The sequence below is a fragment of the Tigriopus californicus genome, chromosome 4, assembly GCF_007210705.1.
Source record: "Tigriopus californicus strain San Diego chromosome 4, Tcal_SD_v2.1, whole genome shotgun sequence".
Lineage (NCBI taxonomy): Eukaryota > Metazoa > Arthropoda > Copepoda > Harpacticoida > Harpacticidae > Tigriopus > Tigriopus californicus.
In genome coordinates, this window is record NC_081443.1 from 1,773,566 (window position 1) to 1,784,432 (window position 10,867).

At 42.3% G+C, this 10,867-nt stretch overlaps 1 protein-coding gene across 1 annotated transcript in view; it reads left to right on the forward strand.

The window, feature by feature from the left end:
* Positions 1–4,038: 4,038 nt before the first annotated feature.
* The window catches only part of LOC131879907 (uncharacterized), a 17,773-nt gene continuing 10,944 nt past the window's right edge, over positions 4,039–10,867 (forward strand). The window contains exons 1-3 of the mRNA XM_059226400.1: positions 4,039–4,165; positions 4,226–4,959; positions 7,765–8,006. Of these exons, the coding sequence (XP_059082383.1) occupies positions 4,704–4,959; positions 7,765–8,006 (498 nt within the window). The 5' untranslated portion in view covers positions 4,039–4,165; positions 4,226–4,703. The remainder of the gene's footprint in view (positions 4,166–4,225; positions 4,960–7,764; positions 8,007–10,867) is intronic.

The window sequence follows — 10,867 nt, forward strand, 5'->3', positions numbered from 1 at the left end:
GTTCACTCACTCACTCACTCATTCCTTCGACCACCCAAGGCTCTATCCTCGTGTACGAAATGAGTGGCGAAGGGAGATTTTCTTTTTCTCGTCTCTACCAAAATAAGAGGAAGAAGGATAACCGCCTTTCTCATTCAGAAAGATTGAGGTGAAGGGAAAGTCAGCATGGAACACGGGAATGTTGATGCCAGTGACACACGCACACACATCACGGCACACTCTGGAACTCACGTTCACTTGCTGTACCTTCCCAGCTTCAGCGCTATTCAATACTGGAGCTGCTGCTGCTGCTGCTACTATTATTATTCTTACCACAACCCGGCTCCTGGTCTTGACACTGGTGCTGCTGTCACTATTTCCACCACTACCAAGACAGTCTCAAACCTTTCCGAGAGCTGTCGGCCAAATGTATGAAGGCAATTGCAGGAAAACAGGGGCAGTCAAGGAGGGACGAGGGCGGCACTGGATGGCACTACTCGTTCAGTACCGAGAAAACGCTACTGCCCTAACTACACATGAACCCGAGTGTCCATACTACTCCAAACGAACGGCCTTCTTTACTTTTTCGTTTTTCCCTTCCTTGATATGGCCTCGTCTTCAATGTAGAGATGAAGGAAAAGCCAAGAGTATTAATGCCCCCTCATAGTAGAAAACACACAACCCTGAAGATCGTGGTACTTTTGGGACAAGAGTGAACCAAAATTTTCGCTCGCTCCTCTCCCCCTGCCTCTCTTTTTTTCTCTCTCTTCATATTAGAGCACGAGAGAGGGAACGAGACTTGAGTTCCAACTTCCCAGTTCTCACCAAGGTCGGATGACAACTCTAAAGTCTCTTTTGTGCTGGCCAAGAGAAGTGTTACCACTAACAGGGACCCAAACGCTATCTCAATAAAATAGACCGTACAGAGGCCGTAAACAAAATGAGATTGTCGTCATAAGGCAAGGTCATCTCTTGAATCCCGAAATACTTTAACCTTCAACAGATTTTCTAATTAGCAACCCTGAGCATGAGTCCGAAAGAACATGGATTAGCCTCGGGCCCGGGGTCTCTCCCCTTCTTCATTGAGTTGTTAGTGTTATGGACTAGGCCCATATTCGCTCTGACAGCCCTAATACATAGCAGGACATGAAGGCACCAACAAGCTACATGCTACATCCACACTAGTGCCTTCAGTGCTCCGCTTTGCGTTCCACATCCAATTGAGTGGTATAGTAAGTACATGTATAGATGGTTGGTTGGTTGGTTGGTTGAGTAGGCGGGTGAAATGATAGTACTGTAGGACAAGAGGTAAAGAAGAATAAGATGACGAGGTTCGCCTTCTTTCTTTTCTTGCGAATGTGGTTCTTACATCACTTACTATTGCATTGGAAGAGCAACGCACAGACAGATAAAGTTGGGTGGACGTGGGTGTGCCTGCATCAACGAAGATGAAGATCACGATGTACATCAGTTTTGTCATTCTATGGTTACCCAATAACCAAAGGGCCCGTGTTTGTCTCTGACGAGGATGGTAGAGCACCTTTGGGATCAATACTTCATCGACAAGCGGTGAATTACCCTGGCATGAGAGGGCATAATTGCCTTGCATTGTAAAACCCTCACATGCACTCTCTTTTCCTTGCCGGGACAGGTAGAAATCTGGAGAAGAGATGGATCATTTTTCGTCAAGCTGGATTTGGAGAAAACTTTAAGCGGGTGGAAAAGATGAGCGATAAAGAAGGGTTTTCCGTTCTCCTTCCTTCCCGCCCTCTCTCTCTTCTCTCTCTCGCTCTCTCTTTATGAGTAAGCCGATCATGTCCAAAGCAAACTTACTATAAGATATCATCACCACAGACGGGCATCCTCATAAATTATTCGATGGAACCCATTGGAACACTTCTTCCTCCCAGTCTTTTTGTCCGTCTCGATTCCCGTTTCCCAGACTTTCCGAGGGAAGAAATGTAATGCTATCAGAAGAATGAATGAGCGTGCTCTAATTATCTCGAAAATCCTTGATTTTGGATGCAGATATCAAGGCTTCGTTGCGAATGATCATGAGATGAGAATCTCGAGTTTCAGTTCGCTTAATTAGATTGTTATTGATGCTGCAGTCATTTACTTCCCTACTTACTAGAGACGCATAAAGTTCTCACATCAACGACTCCAACATCGAGATGGGAAAGTGTTATAGCAGCCCAGGTTTTGACAAAGTCTCTAGTTGGAAAGCTTGAGCGTAGTTGAGCACCCAAACATGGATTGGTCAAGATCTACATGGGAATTGAAAACTTCCAGGCATTTGCAGCTCAAGCACACCCAAGATCCATGAATGCAGATGAGATTTCAAGACGCGTTGTTGGATACCAGAGAAGGAGACGCTCTACAAGAAAGACTAGCCAATTCCAATTGGAACTCACAAACATAATTCTAATAACAACGAAACAACGAAACAGCAACGAAACACTTGAACTTACATTTTTTCAGTTAAGAACCAACAAATTGCCACATCAAGCCGTTTGCTAAATCTTTTTGCTAATTGCGAAATTTTAAAATTCATTTCAAATTTAGTGTTTTGGTTTAGTGTGAAGGAACAACAATTTTGTTGTACTTTCAAGGCAAATTTGTTCTCCAGCCAAACCAACATCGTTTTTAAAACATAAAAGTAAATCCCATATTTTCGCTGAAACAATGTCTCCGTTTCATGTTTAATTCAGCAAATCATGTTGAAAAATGAGTAGAAACGGTCGATGGCCAATAGCGATCAAATTAAATAAGAATAAATCGTGATTCACAAACCAATGAATGACTGGACTGTTCTCTCTTTACTTGATATTGAGCTTTGACAAACGAACAATAAATGACGTTGGTTGATCACCTACTTAGCCATATAACTTTGAATTGCTTGAGTCGGTTTTAGTCTCAGATGGCCCGATAAGTCTTAACTCAAATCCCTTTAAAATTGTTAAAAAAATCATTATCACATAGCAAAATATGTTTTCTTCCTTTTTTTCGTTGCGATATTGGAATTCGTTATCAAATACTTGTCAGAGCCTTTGAGTTAACATGTAAGTGTGACATGGACTAGAATCGGTTTAAAACAAATCAATTCGATTTTAATCGAACGGGCAAATGCCACTTCTTCTAATTTCCATTGATTAATTTTTGAAATCTATCATATGTTTTAGGCACAGTATGCACAGTACATTACATCGTCCAATAAGATAAAAGGTTTTCGTTTTGGCTTTCTGATCAAGAAAAATGTCAAGATGTATATGAATATTTCCGTGGAAACTTGATAAGACATTTAAAGCATCGTGTTCTACGTAGTAATCAACACAAAATCAAATGTCTGAGCACTTTGATTTTCAATCATTTGTTTTCTCGACTTACAAATGGTCGGCTAGCGAATAAAAGGGAGCGGGTCCATTTTGCTCTAAAATTTGATAAATAGTGTCCACCGGGCCAGTTCAGAAAGTTTGAAATTACCGAACATTAAAATTGCTCACCAGTCATGCCTTCTTCTCTATCTGTACGTCTCTTTTTCGTTCTTCGGCTCCTTCTTTCGCCTGGGCCGTATGGAGCATGCCGTCCAAAGCAGATTCCTCTCGGTAATCTCATCTCCATAAATGGCCTTCCTCGTCCTCGTCCCTTTCCTGTTCTTCTTCGTCTTCTTCTATTTCTCCAGTCCATCTGACTTACGTTCAAGTCTGGTGGGAAAGTGTGCAATTGAACCTGAGTAGTAGTAGCAGTGACAGTAGCAGTGACAGTAGTAGTAGTAGTAGTAGTAGTAGTAGTAGTAGTAGTAGTAGTAGTTGTTGTTGTTGTTGTTGTTGTTGTAGTTGTTGTAGTTTTGTTGTAGTTGTTGCTGTTGTTGTTGTTGTTGCTACACAGTTCTATAGTGGTACAGTACTTTTTCTCCTACTACCACCGGCCATCACTACCGAACATGGAGTGAGCACGGATGATGTTCAAGGACAATGCGACGGTTGACTCATCCAAGAGACGATTGCCCGTTCGTCTAAGATGAAGTCATCGAATCAAGTGATATGCTCCTCGAGAACACGCGTCCTTTAGGAGATGCAGGAGAGTGGGATTGCATCTCATGTTTTTCTTCCACATTAGGGACCATTAAAGTCCAATTGCCATGCCAGAACCAACAAGCTTGATTACGGATAATTGACGTCAAAAGGTGATATCCCAATTGACAGGAGGGAGCTCCATAACGCCCTTACGTTCTCTCGCTTTCCAGACGCATTGCATATGGAACACACAGAACATCACGGTTACCAAAACGAAGAGTGAGTGATATTCTGTTCTACTCTAATACCTGTCCAGGAGCGAAAGGTGCTCTCCTTCTCCCTCTCTTCTTCTGAGGTCCTCCCTGCTTCTCTTCTCAGGTCTTTCCTGGCCCGGATATTTTTGTTGTCCTTTTTCCAAAATATAACGGACCACAAGTTGTTCTGAACTGGCCTAATCCTGAAAGTAACTTGTTCATTAGAGCCAGATGTGATTCTTAGAACGAGACCTCTTTCTTTCTCTCTTTCTTTCTCTCTCTCTCTCTCTCTCTCTCTCTCTCTCTCCCACTCACTACCCTATCTTTCTGATTCTCCTGCTGTCGTGTTGACCTCATATGGCCTCTAAGAGGAAAAGAAAAGATTTCGCCGGAATTGGGTTGGCTGCAAATCCAAAGTACTTAGTGTTTACGTGCTCTTAATTCTTATCTGAGAATGACAAATTCTCAGATGAGCGGACAAGTGCGACCCAGAGGGTCGGGAGTTGGGTTCCAAGAAGTGCCAAGAAGGACCGATGACCCACAAGGTCTCAACAAGTTGATGGCCTCAGAGGCCGCAATCGGTGCCCAAGTAAGCTTTTATCGAGGACAGAGGCCAAAGACGACAAACAAGACGAGCACAATGAGGATGATCCCGAGCTCAAAGCAGATGTTCACATCGAGAATACTGCCGATTGATTGGAAAATGATTGGTGAGAACTCACACCCGATTGAAAACTGACGGGGAATAAATGTTGTCAAAGACCATTGGTAAATGATGATGATGAAGAGTCCTGTAAGATTTGATCAAGGCAGAATGACTTGGCCTGAGTTAGAGAGTGCGAAACCCATGCTTTGTAAATACATAAATGTACTCAAAGAAGGAGGAAAATGTTGGCATCTCACCACTGACAATTTCGTGAGCCTCAATTTTTATCTCAGATATGTGTTTACCTTGCAATTGCGATGCCTGGTTTCTTGAAGATAAAAGAGCTTTTGAAGTGAGGATAGAATCCCGAGAAATGCACAAATATCCCGGGCACGATCCGTTTCAAATGATGTGGAGCGCTGTTTCAAAGGGCTCTTAAACACATTCCATCTCATTTGAGGTAGACGTTGGTGTTCTTGTCAAATTAATAAAGCCATAACTGGAAATGGAACTTCTAGGCCTGTGTCTTGTGTTTTTAGATATGGACTATTTTACCAGAGTAATTCCACATAGTGGCTTATTTGTTAAACTCCAACAAAAGGCACCAACATATCATGAGTCGAAATGCATCATTAGGTCAGAAATAGTTCCAAAAGGTAGCATTTTCACTGACTTTTTTTATGAACCGTCTGAGGAAAAATAAAACCCAATAGTATCAGAATGAAATATGGTGCTTCTTCACTGTTAACGCTTAAATTTCGTGTGCTATGAGGTCTAATTTGGAAAGAATCAAGTCAGATTTGAAGGTCGTCAGAACACCATTGCTTATATAATCGGATTTTCCACTAGTTAACTATTTGAGAATATTGACTAATGATCTCCGGTTTGGTCTTTAGTGATGTTTCCAAAAAAAGTAGTGTTTGAGACACATTTGCATCCTCTGGATGTCATGCATATTTTACGAATACATGTTCTATATAGGTTAATCTAATCTGTTAGTTAGATCACTCGAGTGATGAAATGCCCCCTAAAACACCTTTTGTAGACGTAAAAAATTCTTAAGGCCAGTTGTTAAGTAGATTTGGCACATTCCGAAAGTGTTTAAGAGTACCTGTTTTCAATGCCGACGAGCATAGTCTTGGTACATGGGTCAGCTCCAGGGCTTTGTACTTTGGTCAACTTGATTTCCTCATGGTCAAGGACAACTAAGACATAGTCATGACTATTCAACTAAAGATACTTAATTTTGGCTCCCATTTGTTTTTCACAATCACAGACTTCTATTTGAGAACAAGTGTTGTCACTTCTGCAAACATGTAACAATTATTGTTCGACCAAACATTTGTGACTCACTATACTGCAGGTATGAGACAACCGATAATAAGGTTAAGAAAACTGTCATTATAAAACGGCAGAATCAAACTTCATTGAATTTGATTGCTATGAGGGAGAAAAGAAATTATGCATTTGCAAGATAGGTATCCCTGCCATTATTTCATCAACGAAAGAGACTTATTACAGCTTGGTAGAAAGCAAAGTGCTTTGGTTGAAGGACCTAAGACGTCGATCTACATAGATCCATGAGTATTGTTCGTTCGTGCAATCCAGTGAAAATCCTCAAGAAACTGAGTGAACCCATCTACAGGGCGGCCAGAAATAACGACAATTGCTCATTGAAAACTAGCTGATCAATTCTTCAGGTCAACAATTTCCAACTCACTCCAATACATTTTACTCATCATCTCGATGAAATATACAAAAGCGAATTTTGCAAAAAGCCCCTTCGATTAAGTCACTTCTGGGCGGGAAAAGTACCTATAGCACCCCTGGAGAGTGACATTGACTTGGTCTGTTCGAGATTTACGTTTTAAGAAATAATTGCGAGAAGCCGTGGATTTCTAGAAGATCTCTTTTAGATGTTCATGGAGGAGGTCATTCCCTTGTGAAAGTGATCTCCAAGTAACTTTTGCTCAGGCTGCATGAAATGGCAGAAATGGCATGCAAGAAATGTGATAGTATCAGATCTACCTCTTATGATAATCTTATTATCAAATTGGGCCATGTTTCTCTTGTTCAATCAAAGAGAGGCCTCTCTTCGGCAAATGCCCTTGAAGTTATAAAGATGGATTGGCGAATCTACCACCCAACGTCACGCAATTTCATTGAGAGGTTCGAGTAGGATTTTAGTAAAAGCTGTGATCAAGTTTGAGATAGTTTGGAGGGTGTGGTGGTCGCAAATGAAGGCTCTATTGAATGATACGCTCAGAACATTTTTGGGGGGTGTTTCTGTCATTCCCTATTGGTATGAAATTGGTATTGCTATCTGACTTCGTCCTTTAATAGCAAGTCAATTTATTGACGTCATTTTCCGCCACCCTGCAGATCGGACTCTCTCATTTCTTATTGACAGATTAGCCACATACGGACAATTTTGGTGAGGCCTTGAGCCCAAGAAGATGAGCACTTGTTAGGAAAGCGAAGTACATGCATTACAAACAATGAAGGCTTCGTTTTTCAGCGAAGCACCTCTGCTGTACTTGGTCCAACTGTACCAAACAGGTGCTGTAGCGTAGCATGTGATAGCAATGTTTTCTCTTCCCGATTCCCGGAGGTCATTCAAGTCAATAATAACCTAAGGGTGGGACCAAGTGGGAACTTTTAGAGCGAATTGAGCACCATCATTCCCTCGAGCAAGTCCGAGTGGTGAGTTCGGAGGCCGTGTTTACCCAAAAGACCGTTTTCGATCGAGCCTCGCTTAGTGATCAGCTTCAGCCGTTTTCAACCGTAGTACCACACCACTACGTACTTGCCTATTTTTCGACACCCTAGAGTAGTGCTAGTACTATTACAGTCTTTATTTGATCCACAGCTGGGGTCGATATCGACAAAATCTTGGGTGGAGGGTGGAACGAGTGTGAGTCTCTTCAACGGGTCCTGCCCAGTGTGACCTTCAGTTCATTGGCTGACGAATTTCCCGAAAGCCCTTTACCCGATGGGGTCGTGAAAATTCAGCGTCTGGCTCAGCTGATCATACAGTATTTGTTACATTCTCAGGATCGGCTGACCGATGCCGTCGAGATGCTTCAAAAGACCAACGAGACTCTGAGGAAGGTGAGACGCTCAATGATCAGATTGAACAATTAATGTGCGTGTTTTGTTGTGTTAAAAAAGCAATTGAAAATTAGTCTGACTGAGTAGAATAAGATTTACAAGTGCAAATCCAAATTTGCAAAACAATGATTCACCAAAAATTCAAAAAAGTATAATATTATATAAAGCGCAAAAAAACGGTGAGGATTTTTTCTCTCAAGATTTGTTTGTTAAGTGAAAGCTAGTAGTGAAGCAGAGTTTGCTTGGCATTCCTTTTTTTGATAAAGCAATTAATGACATGTTCATCATCGGTCAAATGAGGAGGAGAAAAAAAAAGCTTCAATGCAGCAATTGCCAATGATCTTGATACGCTTCAGAGAAATCATTTTTCGGTTACGCTCATACATACCTATGGAAATGGATACGTAAGTGTAATTAATATCTTATGAAGTTAATGAAAGGTGACATATGTAATAGGTATAATATGAAATCTTGACTGATTTGGCTTGATCGAGTCCAATTCCATTTATAATCAGATTTTTTTTATTGTTGATATTGTGGTTATAATGGATATTAATTCTGAACGAAATTAATTTGGTCCAGGGTCTCGTTCCCCAAACATACTTTCAAATAAGGACTCGTTAACATAGACCAGTTCAAGGGGTGTCTTATGGAATGTGCCATGTTCTCTTATTTTGTACTAATTCAATTCGGGTTGATCTTACTCTCGCACATCTGATTTCATTTGGCCTCGTTGGCCGCTTCGGGTTGGTTGTCGGATTCGTTCATAAACCAGATCAATCCACAATCAAGCATATTCACTGGCAACCCCTCGAGACTCGGACCGAGCGCGGGGCTTAATATTAACAATAATAATAAGAACAACATCATATGAACTCCTCCTCAAGCCCCCATTCAGTACTATCCTTTCTCAACTGGAGTGCATGTGTATACGTATAGCACATTATACGGACAGCATGGTGGAATCGATTAGGCAGATTCTTTCTGGGTGTATCAAGCTTAAGGAATTTGCCTCAAGCTCTTCTGCCAATGACAGGCTTCCTTGCATTCTCTCTCGTTTTCTCGCTTTCCCTCTCCAAACCCCCTCCCCAGCTCCATCACTTCTAACTAGTGTACTACCACATGATATACACGTACTATACTGTAGTACGTAGAAGTCCAATCGTGCGCACCGTAGAAGGCTGCGTGCATCATGCTTGCTCTGTGCCTCACTCACTTTTTCCAGTTGTGTTTCCGTGATCAGGTCGTTTTCTGGGTACAAATCTGTATCGACAAGAGTGACAACTGGTTTCGGGATTGGCCTCATGGTTACTTATCGCCGGTCTAAATGCCTCGCCGACGGATGCCAAGTGACAATAATCCTAATGCATTAGTACGACTCGCTCGCTTTCTTTGGTTTCTGTCTTTTTTCCTTCTCTTATTCACCGTGTGCCATTGTGTAACCCATGTGTCTGTCATTATCAGTTTTAGCATCATAAAGATATTGAATGGAACCAGAGGCCTGTCGGCAGGGGTTAGCCAGGCCTAGGCCTTTATCACACTTGGCAGCCCTTAGACTGCCTGTAGCCCTCTTCACCTTAAGGTTTGAGCTCTGACCTGGTTGTAACTGCTATTTCATCAAGCTTACGTAGGCAAATGTAGCTGAGTCACGGGGTTGGAACTTGTACTTTGTCAAATACTCCACGGTTTGAAGAGCCGAGAAGTTGGTCGCTTCGCTTATCCATCTCTTTTTATTTCATTTGATCCTATTTCCTTTTTTGACATCACTCGTGACACCCCGCTTCTTTCTCGTCCTCCCACTTGGCGAGGGCCTCTCAGTTTTCGTCTTGTTTCAGGGCTCAATTTCGCCTTGGATCCAAGGCGAACCAACGGGAACCAACGGGAACGAACCCCCAACCAAGAGACGACAGCAAAGTAGGAAGCAAGTAAGCAAGCAAGCAAGCAAGCCAGGAAAGAGGAAGAAGAGCAAAACAAGGAGGAGGAGTAGGAGGATAGGAGGCCAAGAGATCTACCTAATACTATGTAGCACGTACAATAAGTGGTTGTTCCACTGTTCCTCTATTCCAATGCTTGCTAGTCCGTCATCTTCGTCTTCCCTCAGTTCGTCTTTTTTCTGAATCGAGACGGATCAATACATGGTAGAAGAAGACCGTGTTACGCAGCCAAGCTTGCTTACTTACTTACAGCACGACTCGAATCCAGTTCCCGGCAGCATCCGTCACCGACCATAGTTTGCACTCTCTCTTTCTCGTTCTCTTTCGCTTTTTCTCTTTATGTGCATGTTTGACATTGTTCCATTGAATGGATACCCTCAAGAAGTACTGGTTCCAAATGGCGCGCTTCAACTCAAATGGACGTATTTATTCTCCGGAGACAGAGACGTCCTTCAATGACAGTGAAATATGGCTAGTACGACCCGAGACAAGTACTCTCATTCCGAGTTGGTTCCACTCTTGAAAACGATGATTTGGACCAGAATATCATGATGGGCCAAGGGATTGAATGGGACCTGAGACACTCGGAGAGAAAATTTCAAATGGACTCATGAGTAGGCACCTACGTACATATTTCGGTTTGCTAGTTTGGTTCGAGCTTTCCTTGTCCCTTGGGAGACGTGTTTGTCAGTGTTATGAGAGAAATACTGGATAAGAATCTTGGGCCGGTAAATGAGTTCCCGAAAACAAGTTTCTCTTGCTCTCTCTCTCTCTCTCTCTCTCTCTCTCTCTCTCTCNCATGAGTAGGCACCTACGTACATATTTCGGTTTGCTAGTTTGGTTCGAGCTTTCCTTGTCCCTTGGGAGACGTGTTTGTCAGTGTTATGAGAGAAATACTGGATAAGAATCTTGGGCCGGAAAATGCTT